Source organism: Aquila chrysaetos, chromosome 17 (genome assembly GCF_900496995.4).
Source record: "Aquila chrysaetos chrysaetos chromosome 17, bAquChr1.4, whole genome shotgun sequence".
Classification (NCBI taxonomy): domain Eukaryota; kingdom Metazoa; phylum Chordata; class Aves; order Accipitriformes; family Accipitridae; genus Aquila; species Aquila chrysaetos.
In genome coordinates, this window is record NC_044020.1 from 547405 (window position 1) to 569786 (window position 22382).

At 53.7% G+C, this 22382-nt stretch overlaps 2 protein-coding genes across 3 annotated transcripts; one reads left to right on the forward strand and one right to left on the reverse strand.

Moving 5' to 3' along the window:
• Nucleotides 1–95: 95 nt before the first annotated feature.
• Nucleotides 96–9423, reverse strand: CSDC2 (cold shock domain containing C2). Its single transcript, XM_030040787.2, is given in 5 exon segments — nt 96–1974; nt 2240–2362; nt 2611–2876; nt 9189–9341; nt 9343–9423. Coding segments are annotated over 5 exon segments (771 nt in total). The 5' UTR covers nt 9409–9423; the 3' UTR covers nt 96–1811.
• A 5603-nt stretch (nt 9424–15026) lies between these two features.
• POLR3H (RNA polymerase III subunit H) lies at nt 15027–22065 on the forward strand. 2 transcript variants are annotated; one of them, XM_041118203.1, is made up of 7 exons: nt 15027–15110; nt 15409–15580; nt 16806–16902; nt 18545–18631; nt 19631–19694; nt 20341–20548; nt 21188–22065. In XM_041118203.1, the coding sequence occupies exons 2-7, from the start codon at nt 15470–15472 to the stop codon at nt 21239–21241; spliced, it is 621 nt and encodes a 206-aa protein (XP_040974137.1). In that variant the 5' UTR covers nt 15027–15110; nt 15409–15469; the 3' UTR covers nt 21242–22065. The 2 variants fall into 2 exon arrangements, with proteins under 2 accessions (XP_040974137.1, XP_029896977.1); XM_030041117.1 differs by having other exon boundaries at nt 15453–15580.
• The last annotated feature ends 317 nt before the right edge of the window (nt 22066–22382 follow it).

Sequence of the window (22382 nt, forward strand, 5' to 3'; positions counted from 1 at the left end):
CCTGGGTGCTCCAGGTCCTCTACAAGGGAGAGCCATCAGTGTCCCTGCTGCAACACACGCACGCAGGACAAAGAGCCGGGACATGCAGGGGAAAGTCACTTTTAATGGTTTATTGCCAATGTTACAAAGGTCGACACATGGTCAGACAGGCGGGAACTACACCGGAGTTGTAAAAACACCAACAAGTCTAGGGTTTTAGTTTATTTCCCAAAAAAAAAAGAGAGAAAAAGAAAAAAGAATCAAACAAAGTTTCCCTTGGCCAAGCTGACTGCGTGTCCCAGGGATGCTTGGGGCCTGAGCTGATGTCGCCGCAGCCCCTGGGTGAGCTGGGCTTTGGGTTGGCAGTGAGATGGGCTGTGGGGTCCTGGGGCGGTCCCCACGCCAGCCTGGGCTGGGGCAGCTCACGGTGGTCCTCCCGAATCCACGGGGCCTCAGCTGTCCTGCGTGGCACCAGTCTCGCCCCCTCCCTCTCCCCTGTCCCCACTGCAACGGTGGCAGCAAGAAAGGTGGAAAACGGCCCTCTCCATCAGTGCCGAGGACCGGCAGTGCTGGCAGTTCCCACCGAGTGGGTGCCCGGGGAGTCAGCCGTCGTCACCCGCCCCGCTCCGGGGGCTGTTTGCCCTGCTTTGAAATAAACCCCTTAAGATGCCGATAGTCTCTGGAGCGTTGGTGCAGGCACCATTTCCCTGGGGTCAGTTCAGGACGAGCTGGGTGCATGCCGCTCCTGTCCCACCGCCCTCTGCCCTGTCCCTCCCCGTGGGAGCCCGCCTGGCCAGGGTATGGCGGAGAAGACCAAAAACTAAGTTTGTGCTTTTATACAAGACCCTGCCTATACCGAGGGGCTGGGGAGGAGGTGGATGCACTTGCCCTGTGGCCGAGGCTACCCAAACCCCTCAGCCCCCCCAGCAAGCTACAGACGTGCACACACACACACACACACGCGTGTGCACATGAGAAGGGGGGTCCCCAGGGGGCTGGGGGGGCAAGGGGAGGAGGAGGAGGAGGAGGCGGCCATCGCCCCCAAACGATGTCAGCACTGAGCCAAGAAAAGTGCATAACTGGCCCGGCGGCAGCGGGGAGCACGGAGGTGCTGAGCACACCCCTGCCCCACGCCCGGGCACAGCCCCCCCCACTCCGGCGCCCTGCCAGCAGCCGTTTGCCCCTTAAAACTAAATTTTTTCTTTCTGTAAGCCACTCACCTCCCCGCGGCACCGCTGACCTGAGATCTTTTGATGGAGGGACGTGGCTCAGGCGGGTGCCGTGAGCTGCCGGCGATGGGGATGGGTCTCAGCCGCCCGGTCCCCGCACAGTGATATGCCGCCCCACACCACCCCGTTTCCCCCCAGCCCCACGGCATGCCCTGTGGCTGCCGTGCTGCAGGCAGCGGGACCAAGTGGGGTGCCTATCTCCCCGGAGCGGGGTTCAGGAGGACAAGCCGAGGCCCTCCAGCTTCCCCCCGGCCCCCTCCTGCTCTCAGCACCTTCTTCAGCCCAGGGCAGCTGGGGGGGCCGGGGGGCAGGACTGGTTCCCCTGCTCCCCATGGCCTCGGGGACAAGGAAGGGGACATGGGGCTTGGCACTGCCCCCAGAGCTGGGGGGTGGCAGGGGAGGGCTCTGCTTCCCCCGTCCCCCTCGACAGACACTTACAAACACATACAGAGAAAGGAAACTGTAACCTTATAAAAGACACTGAACGCAAACGCCTGCATGTTTGGGGGCAGCCCCGGCCCCAACGCCGCCTCGGCTCCCCCCGTGAGCAGCCGGGCAGGCTTGCTCCGTGGGGCCGAGTGGCCGGCGGCCCCCCCCAGGCGCCTAGGAGCCGATGATCTGGCCGGACCACGTCTCGTGCTTCGTGTGGGGCGCCAGGTTGGTGAGGACCACCTCCACCGCTTGGAACTTCTGGTTCTTGGGAGGGATGGGGCAGACCTTGTACGTCACCTCGTCCCCCTCCACTGGGACGTACTCCCCCTCGATGCTGCAGGAGAGGAGAGGAGAGATGGTGGAGCTGGGGGCCAAGAGCCGGACCCCCACCCCGGACCACCCAGCACCAAGGAAGGCACCTGACCCACCAGCTGTGCCTTGGGGAAAGAAAATCCACCAGCGATGGGGGGGTAGAGGACAGGCAGACCCCCATCCCCACCCCAAGAAGACATCCCGAACCCAGCCCACAGGTCCCCAGCCCCACGCTGATGGCACGGCTCCCCCAGGGTGTCCCGGCACTGCACAACCCCCGGACTTACTCAGACACATGGACGAAAATGTCCTCTGTGCCATTCTCGGGGGTGATGAACCCGTGGCCCTGGGAGCGAGAGAACTGCTTGCAGACACCCTTGAAGATGGGGCCGGCGGAGGCACGTGCTGTCCTGTGGGAGGAAAGGGACGGAGATATCTCACCGGCGGCACGGGGTTTGCTATGAAAACGTGGCGTTCCCTGGGAGAACGCGTGGCACCCACCCGCAGTACCCGGGGCAGGTGGGTGCGGTGACGCCGGGTGCTGCGATGGCGACGTGCACCGGGCGTAAAGGGCTCTGCAGGCACCGCTGCCGACCACGGTCCCTGCTCGGCTCAGCCGGACAGTCCCAAGCCCGCTCGCCGTGTGCCGGGTACTTACGCCGAGTAGGTCCTGGTCCTCTTGGTGGGGAGGGGGCTCGGCAGGTCCCGCAGCAGGAGGTTGCCCCGCTCCCAGATGCGGCTGCCCTCCCGCTGGAAGGGGAAGGTGGGCCACACCGGTGACTTGGGGGAGTGCAGGGGCGGCACCACCGGCGGGGCGCTGGGGTCCGACGACATGGTGGGGCCGGCGGGCTCCTCCGTTTTGGGGACGGGCAGGCAGGCGGCAGGAGAAAGGGCACCCGGGCGCGCGGGTCCGCTCCCTGTGACCTGGGGAGCAAAGCGGGGGGCGGTTACAGACCCCCCCGGGGGGGGCTTTTGGCGGGGACAAGTTGCTGTCAGGAATTGCTCCCTCTGTTCCCGGCCCCCACATCTGTGGGGCAGGCAGCATGACACGGGCCTTCGGTACTGGGCACCAGTCCCCAGCACTGGGAATCACCCGGGGAAGCCCATCCTGGCTTGGAGCAAGCCAGGATGTTCCAGCAGATCAATCCCATGGGAAGGAAAGAGCCTGGTTTGTGGCTTCGTCTTTCATTTTCCAGGATAATCCCAATATATTAGAGACGAAGTCGCTAAAAAGCACACCCTGTGAGAAGAAGCAGCTGAGCGTGGGCTGCCACGGGCAGGGACCATTTTGGGAAGGATGCCCACGCAGTGCCAGCACGCCCAGGCCCCCAGCCCTGGCCTCTGAGCTCTCTCCCCAGCCCGAGATTTCTGCTAAAAGGGTGAAGGACAAAGGCTGAGACAAAAGGTAGGTCAAAGTCAGGGGTCTGAGGTCTCCCCACCGCTGGAGATTGCCTCAGTGCTACGGGATTTAGGACCCAACCCCAGCCCCAGCCAGCAGCTCGCTGCCTGCCCCGGGCTCATCCCTACGGGGAAGGGACACCGAGAGGCTATTTCGGGGCCACCGGCAGCACACGTGCCCCTCGGGCACCTCAGATGATGAGCCACGACACAAACACAACCTCCTGCCACTGCAGTCATCGGGCTCCAGTTTTTGGTTGGTGTCATGCCGATTGCAAGGAGTTAAAGCCCCAAGGGGCAGAAACCCTGCAACCTGACATCTGAAGAGCAGGAGCCAGAGCAAGCGTGGGCACGGCTGTCCTCGCTGAACCACCCCAAGCATGAAATTGCGGGGGGGGGGGTTGTGCATTTTTAAGCCTCCTGGCGAGATGCTCCAGTGCATGATCAGCACTGCGGCCACTTGCCCAGAAAGCCTTTGCTCTGCTGATTTCTCTTGCTGTCAGTTGCTGCATCTGATGTTGGGTGCCTCCGTCTCGGGGTGCCCTGTGCCAGCGGCTGCTTGGGGGCACCGCTCTTTGGGGGTGCTGGGTGGGGGCTCACCCATCTCCATCACCCCTCAGGCTCGGGGGTTTCCCCCATCACCCGGAGCGGAGGAGCCTGACATCTCACCGCGTTACCGTTCCCTTCCCCGCCACCCCCTCCAGCCCCTTCCGCCCCACTGGGGTGTGCGGAGTCTTTTGGGATGACACCTGCACACACCGGGAAACCCGGAGAATATTTAATTTGGTTTCTGACTCATCTGCAGCCCCTTGAGACGCAGAGGCCCTAGGGGGATGTGCAAAAGGGGGTCACCTCCACTCTGAAATTAGCAGGCACCAAGGACATGGGAGAAGGTTTCTAGAGCAGCTGAAGTTTCGGGGAATCCTGTTCCCCTCACCCACCTCCACTTGCTTCCCCTGCCAGGGGGTCTGCCTGCCACTGGGTCCCGACTGCTGCCAGTCCAGCTCTGGAGCCCCTCCACGCCTCGGCTGGTGTCCTAACAGCTGCCCCCTCGCAGCCCTGCAGAGCTTCACCCCAAGGTCCAGGCGGCAGAGGCCACCCTGATGGCCCACCTGTCTTGGTTTCAGCTGGGATAGAGTTAATTGTCTTCCTAGTAGTCAATTTATTAGTGTTATCATTATCATTATTAGTTTCTTCTTTTCTGTTCTATTAAACCATTCTTATCTCAACCCACGAGTTTTACTTCTTTTTCCTGATTTTCTCCCCCATCCCACTGGGTGGGGAGGGGAGTGAGTGAGTGGCTGTGTGGTGCTTAGCTGCTGGCTGGGGGTTAAACCACGACACCACCCCAAGGCAGAAGCCACCGCTTTCCTCCTGCCCACTGAGATGACTTCCAGCCACGGCCGCAAACCCCTCCAAAACGTCTTTCCCCTCGCTGGCTTCCCATCTGCTCCCGCACCAAACCCTTCGTGCACTTCAGCGGCTCTTCTCCACCACGAAGCAACTGCAGCACGCGCGCCTGCCGCCTTCTCCGCAGCCCATCCTGCTCCGGGGCTGCTCGGCTCCCGGCCCGCCGGGCTCAGCATCTCCTTCTCCCACACCCGAGGAGCTGGGGGAGGCTCAGGGAGCACCCGAGCGAGACACCCAAAAGTCGGGGCAGCCACCAAGCGTCCTCACTGCTCCCATCTGTGCAATGGGAGCCCTGGCAAGCTGCTTTTGGGCAGCAAAAAGCGATGCGGTCCCCGAGCGTCGCTGCAGGATCCGTCGCCTTCCCAGAAGGTGTCAGGGCTGGACGAGTGCGACAGTTTGGGGGAAGGGGCCCTCGGTTCTCTGCCACATCATGGAGCCGCCGCTATGAAAATGGCTTCACCGCGGCGCGCCTCCTCTGTGCCCGCTTTCGCTGACGAGGCCTTTCGGTTCCCCCACCAGATTAGGGACAATGGAGGGTATTTAACCTGAATAACGATGCTTGGAGCAAACTATTAGTATGCTGAGGGGGTTGGTTGGCGCCAGGAGAAAGAGCTTCCTCCGGCGGGTCCACAAGGGGCTGGAAAAATGGAAGTTTCCCAGAGGCAAAAGAAAAATAAGAGGCAAAGGGGAAGGCGCGTGCAAGAGGGGGAGCCTTGCAGTGACAAAACGGCGTGGGCTGATGAAGTGGCAACCTAGAGTGGGTTTGTCCCAGGTTCACCTGTGGGACCAGCCCAGGCTGGGGTGCCCTGGAAGGCTCCCTGGTTTGGGGGACGAGGGGTGGTGGGGAGCAGGAGCATGCTGGGCATCACTGGGGGAGAGGAGGCAGACCACCTGCTCCTGTGGCCCAAGGGCACGATTGCCCACAGGCACTTTGGGGGGCTCCAGCTGGCCCACGGGGATGTGGGGGAGAGCCCTGGCATGGGGCAGCAGCTCACCGGGATGAGCACGGGGACAGGGCACAGCGAGGCTGCGAGATCCCCGTCCTCGGGGGTGTGCAACCCCCCCCAGACACGTCCCTGAGCAGCCTGCTCTAACCGAGGCATTGCACCTAACTCCTGCTCGGAGCGGGGGGCTGGAGCAGAGACCCCCATCCTGCAGCCATGCCAAGGCTGGCTCCCACGGCCAGCAGCGCTCTGCCTTTCTCCAGCACCTGGCTCGAGAAGCCCAAATTTGTGGGTCAGCCTTGGGGCCCGGCAGCTGAACGCCCGGGTTTGCCGGTGCCGGTGAAGTTGAGGCTGAGCGGGAGCTTTGGCACCACGGGGGGCTCCGGGGCAGTATCCTGCCTCCCACCTCATTTAAATCCCCGCAGCAAACAAAGGGATGGAGGAAATTAAACTCACGGCAAAGGTGGGCTGAGAGAAGCAGGGAGACCCAAGCATGTCCTCACCGGTGTCTCCCCTCCCAGCCCAGCCGGAGAGCAAGGGAAGCCTCTCCGGTCCTTCTCCTTCCCTCTCTGTGCTCCACCCCACCATCCTCTCCCCAGCCCCTTCCCCACGCTGCAGCCCCAGCAGGCGAAAAGGAGGGGGCACCTGGGGCACGGGAGGCATTTTCCCCCTCTCCTCCATCGCCAGTGGTCATGCTAACCTCCACCAGGGCCGAGAGCATCTCTCCCCACCCCGGGTCTCTCCTGGCCTGGCAGACACCACCCATCACACCGTATCCACGCCACGCACGTATACGGTGCAGGGACGAAATCCGGGTCACTCGAGAAGGCGAGCAGAGGCTGCAGCAGCCCGGCTCTGCCGCGGGGCACGGGAAGCCTTTCCAGCGTAACCCCCCTCCGCTGCTGCCGCCGGACCCCCACCTCTCTCCTCCCTGTCTCCCCTCGGTGGCTTTGCTCCGAGGGTCCCCAGGGTGACAGTCCTCCAAGCCAATCCCTGGAAGGATGCTCTTCGTTAAAAAAAACACCCCACCCCGTCCGTCTTCCCCCCCTCCCCAAAGAAACCATCTCGGAGCGAAAACCCAGAGCCCTCTGGTGACAGGGCTTCCTTCGGCAGCGGCAGCCAGCTTTGTTTTTATATTTTTCGGAGGGCAGGCTTCTGAGCGGAGCTGACAGTCGGGAGCACTCGCAGGCGAACGCAGGAAACCCAGGCCAATTAAGGCAGACAGGCAGTAGACACATCAGCTTTTATCTCGAGATCCAAGTACCCCATTCATCACCAGCGACTGAAAGGTCTGCGGTTTATCAAATAAAATCACTGTCTCTCTCCCTCTCTTTAAAGCCAAACACATTGACTTGCGTGCTGGCTGCGACCTTGTTTAACTAAACAGCCTTTCAAGGTCCCCCAGAAGGGGGGAAGGAGCCTTTTGAAGAGGCACCAGCTTCTGTCTGCCACTCCCCGTTCATTAGCGGCAGCGAAGAAAAACCCCTCACGTGTCCCTCGGCCGGGTGGGGGAATACATATTTAATTGGCTTAATCGCCCTCGGCGAGTCGGCCCTCCCGCGCGGCACTTCTTTGTGCTTCTTCCCATCCACCGGCACCCCCAGAGTGCCCAGGACGGACAGACGGATGACGGACGGAGCGGCGGCCGCTCTGCCGGCGGCTGTCACGCTCCGGCTCTGGACGTGACCCTTCGGCTGGCCCGCCGTCGCCTTTACGGGCCGCCTCCTTTCACGCCGCTGTGTCCCTTCGCAAGTCCCCGCCTTGGATGCCGTCTGCCACCGCGCTCGGGTCTCCCGAGTGCCGCCGCTCCCCCCGCCCCAGCCGAGGAGCCGGAGGTTATTTTCCCTCCGCTGCCTTTTCCAGCGAGCTCCCGCACAGGCTTTTTCCCTGCCGCTCGCCATCACGGTTCTTTCCTCCACCCCAGTTTAGGAGTCAGGTTTACCTCCCCGCTCCTTCTGCCGCAGTGACAGAAAGGTCTCTGTACGTCAAAAAGACACCCCATCTCCGCAGCCGGCTGCCGGCAGCCATCGCCTCACCCCACGGAGCAGGGGAAGCGATGTTCTGGCCCGCCGCCATCCTCGGGGAGGCTGATGCCCCCCCAGACCCAGCCTGTCTAGACACGGGCTGAAACAGAGAAGAGCTACACCCCTCCAGACACGGCAGCGTGTCCCCAGAGCTTGATGCAAAAACAAAAATCCCATTTTTCAGCTGCTTGGCACAGTCACGCGCCAAGGGACCCACCAACAATGCGGTGGCCAGCAGAGACCCCGAATCGGCATCTCCCGGGGGGGGGGGGCTGCCATGAAGGGCAGGAACCAGCTGGGGAACCGGGATGGCTCCGGGCAGGGGTTACCACAAGCAGGACCACCGCAGTGCTCGCCGGGCTGCATTTCTCCATCCTCCCTTCCTCGGAGGAGGCTCACAGCCTCGGCGTCTGGCAGGTTTTTATAAATGCTGTCTCTGTCCGATGCTAATGAAAGCCTTTCAGCACCCCCCCCTCCCTTTTTTGGTTACCAGATCATGCCGCTAAGAGTTAAACACCGAGCAAAGCGATCTCCTTGCCTACCCTGCATGTTAAAAACCCGTTTGCCGAGACAAATTACTATAGGAAAAATAAACTAGGCGGTTTTTGGGGAATACACACTGACAGCGTCCCCTCCCTAGCTAAGCCAATCACACTCACAACTCCAAGGATCTTTGCTGAGATAGTCTCGCCTACGATACAGCCTGCTTAGCGCTAAAATATGAATGTCACCTTTATGGATTGATTATAAAAAGCTCCCTTAGTCAGTGCTGGGCTGCCCAATTCTTGGGGAGGCCATGGGGGAGAGCAAGCAGGCTGCCAGATGCAAAGGGGAAGCAAAGGGAGAAGCCATCATGGAGGCTTGATTTACCTTTTAAGCATATATGCATAATCATCACTCCCAGATACCAAGTTTGTGGGATTTGGTTGCTTTGTTTTGTTGTGGTGGTTTTTTTTTTTTTTAATTAGAATAGTGTCTGTTCAAAGACCTGGCGCAAATGTCCTCATCTGTGTCCTTCCTTCCTCCTTTGTGGCTCTAACTTGCCGTCTGCAGGAATGAATAGTGCAGCCAGTCCCAGAGAAACCCCAATTCAAGCCCCCGTCATTATCAGCCCGCTTTAACAAGACGGATTTTTTTACAAATTGCCTCCCCCTCAGCCGGCGATCGGGGACCTGGGTCCCAGCTGATCTCAGCCCTCCGTGGCAAAGCCCCGGCTATTTGCCCCCCCCAGCCAAAGCAGGCGTGCGACGCCGACGCCGCCACCCCCAGAGGAGTTATTGTTCCTGAGGCTGGCGGGGAATAACCAAACCGGAGGAGGCAAGTCACGCTTCACCCTCGCACCTCTCTGCCGCCAAAAGGCAAAAGCAGGTTTGAAAGATAAAAGGCGGTGCGCGAAGTTTTAACCTCCAGCTACAATAGCCCAGGCAAGCTGGGTGGATGGCCATTGTGCCTCCCCTTACCTCCTCAGCAGCGACGCGCTCCCTGGAGCCGCGCTCCGCAAAGCATCGGTGCTCGCCGAGGCCGAAGGCTCCTCCGCTACCTTGCGAGGAGCAGCGGTCTCGCCTGCAGCCCAGCTCTGGGGGGGCTTTCTCCGGCTGCCTGCCCGCCGGCTGCCTGCTGATGGATCCGCGGTGTCTGATGTGTGTATGATGTGCGCCTCGCACACACACGCACACGCATCCGCACGCCTTCCCCTGACGTCAGGGCCAGGCCAGGGGGAGCGGGCAGGTGGGAGGGATCAGCCTGGTCATTTCTGAGCCAGGCTTAAAGGAGCAAGTCTGTACGGGGGGCTGGAGAGGCCGGGGGTCGGCCCCGGGGGGCTGCGTCGCTCCGGTTACGCAAAGTGACGTGCATCGGTGGCAGAGCCGGACGCGATGGGGCAGCCCCACGGACTGCGGGGACAGCGGGACGGGGGACCGGGTGGGAAAGCACCGGAGGGGGAGATGGTGCCATGAGGCCAGGTCTGGACCAGGAGGGGTCCCCCACGACGGGTCAAAACTCCCCCCCGTCACCCCGAGTCCCACCGCTGCAGCCACTCTCCCTGCCTGCCCAAGCCTGCAGCCCCCCCCAGCACCCACGGGTGCCGCGGTCACAAATCCACCCTGCCGCCCCGCTCCCCGGCTCCGGGCTCGCAGCCGTCACAAACCCAGGTGCTTTCTAAGGATGTCATTTCTAGCAGGGCACTATGCCAACCCCCCGACCCCAAAAGATGTTTCTTTTCTGTTTTCCCCTGCGCTGGCGTGCTCAGGAGAGCCAGCTCCGCAGGCAGAGGCAACGCCATAAATTGTCCCGAGACTTTCTCTCTTGGGGGTGCGGGCCGATGCGACGAGGACAGGAATCAATCGTTCGCTGCGTCCGCTGGGGAATAGGCCGAGCAGTAATGGGGTTTAAATTGCAAGGAGCAAGACTGATGCTAGACATTAGGAAACGCTTTCTAACAGAACAGACAGTTAATTACTCAAGTAGATTGCCTGGGGAAGCACCAGAATCTCCATCACTGGAGGTTTTTAAGAACAGGCTGGGTAGGCATCCTTTGGGGGGAATTTAGGTGATATCAGACTCATTTTGGAGCAGAAGGGTGGACCAAACTGGCACCTCACCACGCAGGCCCCCGTGATCCTGCAATAAAATTTACAAGAAACCCGAGCAAGCGTGGAGCAGTGTGAGTGCTGCAGGGAGCCATCACAGGTGTCTTGTGACACAGGGTGGATGTGGGTTGGTTTTGGTTTCTCAAACATGACCCTTGCCTTGACTCCTTTCTCTTCTAGGTGGCTGAACACGATGACACGAACCAGACCTTTTCCATCGACAACCCCCGGGGCTGCAGGATGGCACACAAGTTGTGGGAAGCCATGAGGCATGGCACAGTCAGGAGACAGGGTCACGATTGCTCCACCTGGCTGTATCCATCCACCCAGGTAGCTGGGTGTTGATCCGTGGCTGTCCCAGGGGCTTTGGCAGAGGGACCGGATCATAAGCAGTTGTGTCTTTCCTGTCAGTGAACTATAGTGCAGAAAAAGGCTCCGTAGACAGAAGAGACCAGCCCACGGCAAGACCACCAAGAAGCACTGAAACCCCAAGTGCTGGTGGGTTCTGCCATTGCCCATCACCCTCTGCTTGTGGCTTTTCAAGCAGTTTTCCATGGCAAAACAGGAGCCCCATCCACCCCCTACAGACACCACAAGGCTCATCTCCCCTGTGTACCCTTCAAAACCTTGCAAAAGAAGGGGAGGAGAAACCCAGCCAGCTCTCAGTCTCCTCTCCAAGTTTCTCCTGAGATGGCACATCCTCTCCTGGGGGACAGCTCTACACATCCAGACCAGGAGGGTCCTGAGCTGGCAACAGCTGGAGGCCAGAAGAGTGCTGGAGACATACGGTACAGGCATGCCCCTTCTTCCCCAGGCACTCATTTAATGTTTGTACATTGAATATCATAAATACCTGTACTTCCCCGCCTGATTTGTGGTACACCAGGGTTAGCCATGTGCCCAGCTGCACGTGTTAAACAATATAAACTGAACAGAGAAGACGAGCATCAGAACCTGACTCTCCCACGTAGTCACTAAAGGCTCTTGACGGCAAAGGCATGGGGAACTCAAAGCACATTTGACTGGAAGGTGGCTCTGGGCACGCGCGGCAGCAGAGGAGGCAGAGAGTCTAAAGCATGCAAAAATGATAAAAGGAGAAGAGGGGAAGCTTTGATCAAACAGAGAGTGGGAGTGGGGGTGCCAGAGATGCCTGCAGAGACGGAAGCAAAGGCAGGAGCGTGGAGGACTTTGTACGTGAGAAGATACATAATTCCTTTGGAGTCAATCAAAGGAGGGCCAAAACAGTCTAGATGCAAATTACCACTCACCTCCTCCAACGTCCCTGAGCCAGTTTTCCCCAACAGCCATGGGGATGTGGGGGCAGAGGAGATCTTAAACAAAATAATTCGGGGGTTCCTTTCATTTTCCTCCCGGTTTCTGAGCCTTCAGGTAACTTCAAATAGTATTTTCCAGTTGTTGTGGTTTAACCCCAGCCAGCAACTAACCACCATGCAGCCGCTCACTCACTCCCCCCTCACCCAGTGGGATGGGGGAGAGAATCAGAAAAAAAAGTAAAACTTGTGGGCTGAGACAAGAACAGTTTAATAGAACAGAAAGGAAGAAACTAATTAATAATAACAATAATAAAATGACAATAATAATAATAAAAGGATTGGAATATACAAAAAAAGTGATGGACAATGCAATTGCTCACCACCTGCCAACTGGCTGTGTCCCCTCCCAACTTCTTGTCCCCCTCCAGCCTTCTTGCTGGCTGGGCATGAGAAGCTGAAAAATCCTTGACTTTTAGTCTAAACACTACTTAGCGACAACTGAAAACATCAGTGTGTTATCAACATTCTTCTCATACTGAACCCAAAACATAACACTATACCAGCTACTAGGAAGACAATTAACTCTATCCCAGCCGAAACCAGGACACCTGTACAATCGTGAGAACGAGAAATGTCTGGGATTTTCTCTTGAGTGACAGAAAGATCCTTGTGCAATCCCTGGATTCCAGCAGCTGAAGCTTCAAAAAAACCAGCAACGAAGAACCATGCTCCCAAACATTGGAAAAGCCACAATACTGCTGAGAGAGACTCTAGAGACTTTACGGTTATGTATGAAAAGGTGTGTACAGGCGCTGCGGATTTGTGGATATTCATTGTGTCAGTACTACTGGGACAAAAAGAGACCACCCAGCAAAATCAGGCTGTTCACACAATCTTCAACATCAAGATACCTTAGCTGCAGCATTAAATGTAACATAACTCTGAGCGCTATCAATAGCTGAGTTGCGACAACACCCACTTTTTACAGGGCAAAGTGTGGCTTTCGTTTATATTTTTACATTCGAGATGGTGCTTATGAAATACGGAATTCCTCCAGGGAGAAAACCTAGGTGGTAACAGAGCAACATCTGTCACTTTTTGTACAAAGGCCCAGGCACACTCTGCTTGGGATCAGGGGGGTTACCTGCAGAGGGTGAGACTGGAAATCATTTCCCACAGCCTGTGATGTTACTGGTGGAGGCTGAGAAGTTGCCAGTTCGACTCAGCTTGGTGGTGTTTGTAGCCTGGTATCTAAGGCAATGAAGCTCATCTGACGCTGCCATCGCCATCTTTCTCTGCACACATTTCAATTCAGTTTCCCCAGAGTAGTATCAAAGTACCTGCAAGTTTCACTTGCCTGCCCGCCACGCTCCGCCAAGCTCCCTCAAATATGTAGCTGCATAGAGAAGAGGAATCCTGTCATCCTTACCGGGGAACAGTCTGCAGCGTTCAGCCCTTGCTGGCGATCAGAGAGCTGATACAGGAGAGAGACATTCTGCACGTCCTCACCCTAGAAGAGCTTGCTTGGTGCCTGCACTTTACAAGACACCAAAGACCCAACCGTAAGACACAAACCAATATGAAGTGAGGCCTCGCAGACCCACTGCTCACAGCTGTTTTTGGGGGGCTGTGGACCAGGCTGAAGGGAGAAGCATCTGCTTTGTATTGGGCACCCAAAAGCCCACAATGGGGCACGGCTTTTGGAAGTGTGAAAAATGTTAGCTCAAGGATGGGCTAGAAACAGAAGTGTGATATGACTCTGTCCAAATCCACTTCTCTCCATCTCCCATGTTCTCCCGAGCATTCAGCCTACTATTCCCCTGAGCCCCTGTCCCTATTTAACCTTACAGTTCTTACATACAAAAGCATCCAGAGATACCTTGCCAGTATCAACAGTGTCTAACTTCTACCTCCTCGTGTGATACCAAGGCTACTTCTTCCCCTGCCATCAAGAAGAGGGACAGGGTCAGGAACTATAGTCTCTTCTGAAAAAGTAGCTGCAGATACCTGCAAAACTGGCACTCCAGCTAAAGGTCAAACCTCGCACTGCCAGACCTGTGTGAGGCCAGGACAGAACAGCAAGGGATGCGGCACGTGTGCCAGCAAAACTGTGCCGTGCCGAGATTAGCACAGCCGTGACTGCAGCACAGGAAAAAGGAACCTTTGTAAGGCTCCCTGAAGTAGGACGAGAAGAGCAAGAAACGCTGGGGATTTGGGTTGAGGTGTTCTGATAGAGCGGTGTCTGCTGCGTTGGCGGCAGAGCTCCTTGCTGAGATGGTAGATGCTGCTCCAAGAAAAATGCTGCTCTTCTCAGGTGACGGGTAAACTCATTTCAGGGCCCCCCATTTAATACAAACACAGCAAACACGCACAGCCCAGCCATGTTTGTTTAAAAAAAAAAACAACCCACAACCCAGCAGATCCTGGTGAAAGAGGAGTAATTGCAAAGAAATCAGAAACTCCTTGGCCAGGACACATATCTTGTTAATGAGGTCTAGCCACAGTATTTACAACCTCGTTTTCCCCTTCCCGTTCCACGACAGCTCAACATTTAATGATTTCTTATCTGAAACACTCATTACTGTCCCACTATGCGCTGCTGGGGGGTGTGGGGAATGACATACTTAGGCTCTGCATCAAAGCCTTTATGCTGACAGTGCAGTTTTCACTGTCAGCCAGAGATGTTTGGTTTTCCTGGCAAATCTTTTTTTTGAACACACTTCAAACAACCTCCTTTCATTTTTCCCCAGAAATGTCAGACATTAGCACACCCCCTTGTTTTCTACCATCCTTCATGCTGCTTACCTCGCTGCAGAATGCACCAAGGCCTGCAAAATCATACCACAGGGATATTTTTTTGCAGCTAACATTCAGAATAAACTATTCTGGCAATACATGATGCCAATGTGTACCTGATAATAACCTTGACCTAAGCATTGGGCGGTTGCTGCTGTGAAGAATACTTTCTAGGTGCAAGAGGGCTATAAACCCCCTGGTTTTGCTGTACAGGTAGGCAAACAGCCAAGGCATTGGCTTCTGGAGAGGCGCAAACTTTGCTCTCTGCTGCTCTGTCGGGATGGAAGCTTACGAAAGCGATAAATGGCATTACAGTAACTGCAACTGTGGATTATTCCAGGTGAAACAGCTGCAGCACGGGGACCGCCGCACCGGGAGACACCCGCGGGGGGCGGCAGGCAGGTACAGAGCAGCCCCGCGCAGGGCTCCCGGTTGCCGAGGGCCCTTCCACGTTTATATGGACCGAAACCTCACACGGGGACCACCGCAAACCCCCGCACCGGGGCCCGACCCCGCACCGCTAACGGCAGGAAAGTGCCCTGCACTGAGGAGGGACAAAATGGCCGCCGCGGGGCGGGGCGCGACAGGGCTCCGCCCCCACACCCCGTGAGCGCTCCGCCCCGCGTCAATCAAGGCGCGGGCTCGCCCGCTGAGGGCGATTGGCTGAGGCGCCGGAAGCGTGCTGAGGCCGGGGAGCTGTGCGGCGGAGCTCTGCGTGTGGCAGGTGGGTGGGGGAGAAGGAGCGGCCGCGGTCCGGCGGGCCCCGCCGGCCCCGGCCCCGGCCCCGGCCTGCCCAGCCCTCTCCGGCCTGCCCGCCGCGCTCCCTCCCGGCTGCCGAGCTGTTGGTGCGCTCCCCCCGCTCTCTACAACGGCGGCTGCCCGGCCGCCTTCGACACTCCCCCCCCCCCCGCCCCGTTTCTGGGCTAGCCGGGGTGCTGCCCCACGAAGCTCCGTGCAAGACGTTGTGGGGGTTTCCTCGGGCCGCCCCCGGTCAGGTGTTGGGGGTCTCGGTGTCCCCGCAGGGCTCCGGTTCCTGAGGCTGTTGGTGTCTTCTGGCTCTCTTCAGAGGTGCTCCCCGCCGCCATGTTTGTCCTGGTAGAGATGACTGACACAGTGAGAATTCCTCCCTGGCAGTTTGAAAGGAAACTGAACGAATCCATTGCTGAAGAGCTAAACAAGAAGTTGGCCAATAAGGTAAAGCGTGGGCCATGTGTAGGTTGGTGCAGGCGTCATAACATCCCTGAGCGTTTCTTCCTTTTATCTGTTCCTGATAAGATGTGTGGGTGAGGCATCAGAATGGCTTAGATGTGAAGGCCATCCCCAGTGACTGAAATATCAGAGTGTGTAAACAAAGAGATGGCCATGTATCGTCTCAAGGGGGATTTTTTTCTAATGGTTAGTGCTGTCATGGGAAGATACTGAGACGGCAGATGGGGCAGAGAAGCATGGAAGAGAAGCGTGAGTAACTGCTGGTTTGTGTTCAGAGTAGCAATCCGAAACACAGTCTGAAAAGCGGATGTGAACAAATCCACCCAGTGCGGGAATTTTAAAAAAGGTGTTGGAAATAAATGTAGAACAGTAATACTGGAAGAGAACTGAAGGTGTTAATAGCTGACTTGATCTGTGCTTAGTACTTGAAATACAGTGTGGCAGTAACAAGTTGGTCTTTGGCGCAGGATATAAAAAAGTGTTCTTTTGTAGACCAGGAGATCACGGTTTCCCTGTGCAGCTCCCGGGACTGTGTTTAGCCTATGGTTCTCAGCACAAGATGGGTGCAAAACTCAAAACGCGGCTTGTGAACATGAAGGGAGCTCAAAATCACAACCTGAAGTGATCAAGGGTTGTGAATAGCAGATTATACAGACAGGTTATGAAAAGCAAAAGTCTTCCCTCATCCACTGATGACTGGTAGGTGCCTCAAATTCTGTAGGCTATAAAGCCATCTCAGAAGTAGCAGAGAAACCAAGAGTTCTCCTTATCTCTCCCCAGAGCTAATATAAAGACAAAGGCAAGCCTAGAGGCTTCTGAGAGTGTAACTCTAGTGAAAAGTACATTTAGCCTTTGGACAAGCTGTGGGGCTGCTGAATGATATCTGTGGGCAACTGTTTACTATCCTGGCAGGTCAAGTTCTCTCACCGCTGACAGTTACCCCAAGGGTTTCTCTTTGTAGCAGTGCTCTTGCCAGTGCCAGTGAAAACACATGCTCCCATAACACTTGAATAAGTTAGGGGTTTCCCTACAATGCAGTGTGGTTAGGGATGGGGCTGTTGAAGGGAGTGTACCAAAACAGCCTCCCTTCCATGTTGCCACCCTTCTGTTGCCTTTTGAAAAGGTGTATAAATTTGATGGTTTGTCTGATTTAACCTGGTAGGTTGCTTGATTTATTGCTTTTTAATTTCTTTTTTTTTTCTTTGAGCAGGTTGTATACAACGTCGGCCTCTGCATCTGTCTGTATGATATCATGAAGCTGGAAGATTCATACATATTCCCTGGAGATGGTGCATCACATACCAAAGGTATATGCTTGTCCTCACTCATATAGTTTTGCAGAAGGTTGGTGATCTGGAAATGTAAACTGAGTTCCGTTGTTAGGGACAGTAAATTTAGGGGAACTCTACTGAAGTTCATAGCATTAAATCTGTGCCTGTTAGAAGGGCAAGAGGAACATGGCAAAAGTCTCTTCTCTGCGTTTTTTGGGTACAAATACAGCTGTAAATAGCCAGTGTTGTTTGCCTTCTCTAGCAGTCCATCTCTGCTTTACAATTAGAGCCATAGGCATGGGGTAAGGAAGAGGTTAAATTAATTCAAAATGATTGGAAATCTGTACGTAGAAAGTAAGTTGTATTAATTGTTCTGTGTTTCTCTAGTATTTTTTCTTTTTGAAGCTTATTTTCCCTAGCTAGAATGTTGAAACAGGTTTCTGCATATAACATTTGCACAGCATTTGATGCTCTTTTCCTAGCTGGAAGTTTTGCTACGTTTTTGTATGAGACTTCGACAAATCTGGTTCAGCATACATTTCCAGTGACTTTTTTTTTTTTTAAATAAGAAATGATTAATTTCTTTACTTTGAGTTTTGGCAAATCTGTCTGAGTAAAAACCGGAAGTAAATGCATAAAAGCAAATTTCACATCTTTTTTTGAGTTAAAATAAGTTTCTTTAAGCTGGAAAGAGATGCATTTTTCTAGTTTCAATTTTCAATGTGGAAGCATAGCTTGAGCAAATGAAATGTTTCCTGTTAGAAGGGAACTGGACTGACTGTATGTGGCTCCCCTTGTCTAAATTTTAACTCCAATAGAACTCGCTGCCTGCGAATAAAAGCTTCTCTTAATACTGAAGGAGGATGGCAGGCTTTCCTGCTTGCTTTAATCTCCATTCAGCTTCTTAACTTTGAAATACTCCTTGAACTGAAACAAGAGAATATATTCTCTCTGAGCTTGGAAAAAAGTCTGCTCTCAGAATTTGGGATGGCACTTTGATAAATCCCGCTGTGTCTGGTAATAACTCTTTCTTTAATGTACTGCCTGATTTTATGTAAAAGAGGAGCACTAAGTATGGACAGCTAAAATGATGTTAAATTGCTCATACACTGTTTGGCCAAGATTGTCTTAGTATAGCATTCTTGTAAGTATAAATGCAAAATGCCTAGTTAGAAACATTTTATTTAACCTGGATGAAAAATCCAGTTATGCTAGAGATTCTTATTTACTCTGATAATATTTGATATCAAATATTTCATTTAAAGAAAATACAGCATTGCTGACAAACATAAAAGGAGCAGAAGCATTACAAGAAAGTATAATTTCTTGGCCTTTTAGCATTGTGCAGGAATGCTCACATTGTAACTTAAGCAGAGGCCCTGGTCCATGTTCTTCATCTTACAGTTTCACTCTGTGAACTTAAACTCTTGCAAGATTGAAGAGCAGAGAACAGGACACTGCTGATCAACTGCTGTCAGAATTTGTACAAAACAGGAATCAGAACTCTTATTCCTGTTTTTCTATCAAATCAGTGCCTGTAAGGAAATTGTAAAAGAAACTGGGCAAGCATTTTAGAGGGCATATAGGATGTGGGATTTTGTTTTAATGGCTGCCACCCTGTGGAAGGAGTATAGTTCACCAACATGGGCATAACATTAATGATCTGTTTTCTTTTAAGTGCATTTCCGCTACGTGGTCTTCCATCCCTTCCTGGATGAGATTCTGATCGGACAGATTAAAAGCTGCAGTCAGGATGGCGTTCACGGTAAACCGCAACTTCTAATGTTAGGGGACCCATGAGCTGCAGAGCTCTTGAGTCTTCTGAGATACTGTGATTTCAGGTTGTGTAGTGCTGTGTGTAGGCTGGTTAAAGACTATTAACTGGCCTCTGGCGCTGCTCTGACCTGAGAGTGGTTGGTAGCTTGAGCCTGGCAGCTTCCCCTGCCCTTGATGGTTTTGTCTGCACTCCCCTTTCCTTTTGTCACTTATGTGCATGCCCAAGAAGTACAGGCAAGGCCATCTGGAGCGTAGACTGGATTCATTTTCTCGCTTCAGTTAACAGCGCTTGTTTTTTTGTAAAGTGGTAGTATCGGCTTGTGTTGGTCTGATACATCTTCCCTATAGTTCTGTGCAAATTTGTGATCGTTTCCTGTACCTGAAAACATGGCGGGGAAACGTCTGTGTGAGCACCGAGTGCTGTCAGATTCATGGAATACATAATTGATGAGTTGTTTTCCTTTCTTGTAGGAGCCTTCCATGCAAGTGAGCTCCTCTGCCCTGTTGTTAAGTTAGGACAGTAAGATTATCTTGGGTGGATTTGTTGCTGAATTTGGGCATGTCCACTCTGATAAAATTCAACATCATGAAAGCTCAAGAGGGAGGTGGGGGTTGTTCTAGCATTATATTGGTCTTTATTTCACATGTTACATCTGTGATTTCTAAGCTCTTTTCTGTCACAGACCTCTATAGCATCTGACTCATTTCTTGGAACACTTTCATTTCCAATCCTGCTCCAAACAGCCTTTTCCTTTCCCAGTGGGCATGAAGACTGTGCCCTCTGTTGCTCTATGTACTTTCAGCTGGGTGGTTGCTTTGCTGCCAACTGAAATTGAGCGTAGTGGCTCAAAGAATAATTCCTGCATGATCTCAGATGTCCTTCCTAACAGAGGAAGGAGAATGAGTCTAGAAATGGATTTTAGGAATCGCTGCAGTACATCGTTTGCAAAGAATCGTTTCAGTCTTAATCAAATTCTTTTCTCCACAGTTTCTATTGGATTCTTTGATGATATTGTCATCCCACCAGAATCCCTGCAGCAGCCAGCTAAGTTGTATCCTTTGATCACCTTTGATAACTTTACTACTTCATTTCAAAAGATTGTGCAGTGCTGGCCCAACAGGCATTCACTACTGCAACAATGAAGGTGCTCAGTGGCAGAAGCTAAGCCGTTGTGTCGGGCAAGTCCCGCAGACTGTTATCACAGCTAGACAGGCCTCATGCTTATTAGGTTTTGCAGGACCATTGTGCCCGCTGATAGAAATGAATGGCCGTGTCCCCCGAACAGCCGCATTGTAATCCCTGCTGCTAGTCTTGGCTGCTGCTGAAGACAGAATGCCGGTTTTACCACATCATGTAATGTCTAGATATGTGGTATGACTAACATACTTAATTGTGGTAGGCAAGGTCTTCTTGGGTTTGGGGTGGGGCTTTTGCTTGTTTTGGGGTGTTTTTTGTTGTTGGGTTTTTTGGGGGGTGGGCGTAGGCCCAACTCTGCCCAGCAGCATACACCTTGAAGGAGGAAAACCAGAAACAAGATGGGGCTCCTGGGCTGTGCAGATGATAACCTGGGACAGTGCATTGGGGTTTGAGAAAAGATTGTGAAAAGGCTTTGATTGAGTCTGTTCTCAAAACTGTCAGGAAGTGATCTGTCAGGCAGAATACTGATTGTTCCCATCCTTAACCCTTGGCTTGGCCAGTGATGAAGCAGAGCAGGTGTGGGTGTGGGAATATGAGACGGAAGAAGGGGCTCACGACCTTTACATGGACATTGGGGAGGAGATCCGCTTCCGAGTCGTGGATGAAACGTTTGTTGATACATCACCAACAGGTCCCAGCTCTGTGGAGGCTTCCACTTCAAATGCCACAGAAGAAGTCCAGAAGAAAGAGGCACCCTACACTCTTGTGGTAACTATGTGCATAATTCATACAGCTTTGTGAACATTGTGGTTTATTCTATGTCTAAAATAGCATCCCTTTCCCAAGGAACTGATTGCTTTAAGCTGACTGTGAAGGAAACAGAGTCACAAAATGAAAGGAGTGGCAAAGGGGAGAAAGGAGATTGTTCTTGTGGTCGCTCTGTGTTTGCTGTGAACACTTTGTGGTTGTTGGTGGAGTTCCCCCTGGGAGGCCGATTGAAAGCAGAGTGTGGATGCAGGATGGAGCGTATGAGGAGCGCAGAGCTGGGCGAACCACACCAAGGTTTACACAGCAGCTGAGCGGTCTTTCCTGTGCAGTGTTTAGACCCACCTGAGTACAATGCAAGAGGGATCTAAGCCAGTGAAAGCTGTGTTTTCTCACAGCTGGAGTATGTTGGGACCGTTGGGAGGTGGAACGGGGAAGTGCTTGATTTTCAAGTGTTGAAGGTTTGGTGTAGTGTTGACAAGGTTTAAAGGAGCCTGGGCAAGTGCAGGGCAGGCTCTGATAGGGAAAAAAGTGAGTACCTCATCTGTAACTTGGGGGAGAGATTTCATATTTTTACGCATTTACTCCTGTATTCTCCATGCAGTTTACAATTGCACGTTCTCTTCGTCTCTCTCTGAGCAGGGATCAATCAGCGAGCCAGGCCTGGGCCTCCTGTCGTGGTGGACAAACAGCTAGCTGCAATCAGAGCCTGCTCCACAGAAAGTCTTTCTGGTGGCTGTTCGGGGGGTAACAGGATCCTGCTGGTGCTCACAGCTGCTCTGAAGCTGAATAAGAAATTAGACCTGCCATTCTGTTTCCCTTTCAGCTTCCAACCTGCCAGATCGAGACAGTCGCTTTCAAGAAATGTCTTCGCTGAGCTGTAGAAGTGAATTTACAGGCACAAAAAGCCTTGAGCGCAGCAGCAACAAACTCAGCTGGAGCTTTGGTCTCCTGCCCTGGAGGGAAAACTGGGGAGGTCTTTACTTGCCTGAATTAAGAAGGGAGTTGACTTCAGCGAGCGAAAGCAGGAGAGAATGCCTGTCAAGAAGTATTGCTTCCTTGGGCTGAGAGCTTGATCTCAGAGGGGTAAAAACCTGCCCTTCTTTTGACAGGAAAAGGAGGAGAAACAGCAGAAAGACTGGAGTTCATAGAGGTGTGGTACTCTGGAGAACTCCACTGCTGGCAGGGCAGGGGAGGTGGTGGTAACGTTCTGCTAAGAATGGGAACTTAACCCATGGGATGAAGTCAGCCAAAAAGAACTGGAATGACAGTAGTTTACCCAAAAGTAACTAGGCTCTGTGAAGATGACCACAGTAGAAAGCTACAGGCTACTCATTGCGCTGAATGGAAATACTTTATTGGGTGGGCTGTATTTATGTAGAATGAGCTAAACTTTGCAGGAGTTTGACTGAAAATATGTAATTATGAACTGAAATGGACCAAGGCTGCTTTGAGCAAGCTAAATACTTGTTTTCAGGGGTGTGTTAATACCAGGAATGGAATAAATAGTAAAAACTGCACAGCCTGCCTTCCTGTACAATTTGTGGGGAAACTATTAGCTTCCTGCCTAGCAGGAAGAAAAAAGTTGCCTCCTGCAGTTTAGCTACTTGGATTTCAAGGCAGACACCGTTGAGACCAACACTTTGCTCTGCTCTAACAGCCAATAGCAAACAATTGCCATCACCCTCCTTGACAGCAGTGAAAGGAAAGGGGGGACAAAACCATGAGTAAAATCTATGCAGGGCCCATTGCCAGGAGAGTGATGTTGTGCATAATTACAAAGCCAGCCACATTTGGCAGGAAGGGGCTGTAATTCCCTGGGATGGAGGGTCTGCTT

Bases quoted from the DNA above. Each gene is read 5' to 3' on its own strand.
- POLR3H (XM_041118203.1), top strand. From the start codon at position 15,470: ATGTTTGTCCTGGTAGAGATGACTGACACAGTGAGAATTCCTCCCTGG. The intron at 15,581-16,805 runs GTAAAGCGTGGG...TTCTTTGAGCAG, and splicing joins ACAAGAAGTTGGCCAATAAG to GTTGTATACAACGTCGGCCT. The intron at 19,695-20,340 runs GTATCCTTTGAT...TGGCTTGGCCAG, and splicing joins CTGCAGCAGCCAGCTAAGTT to TGATGAAGCAGAGCAGGTGT.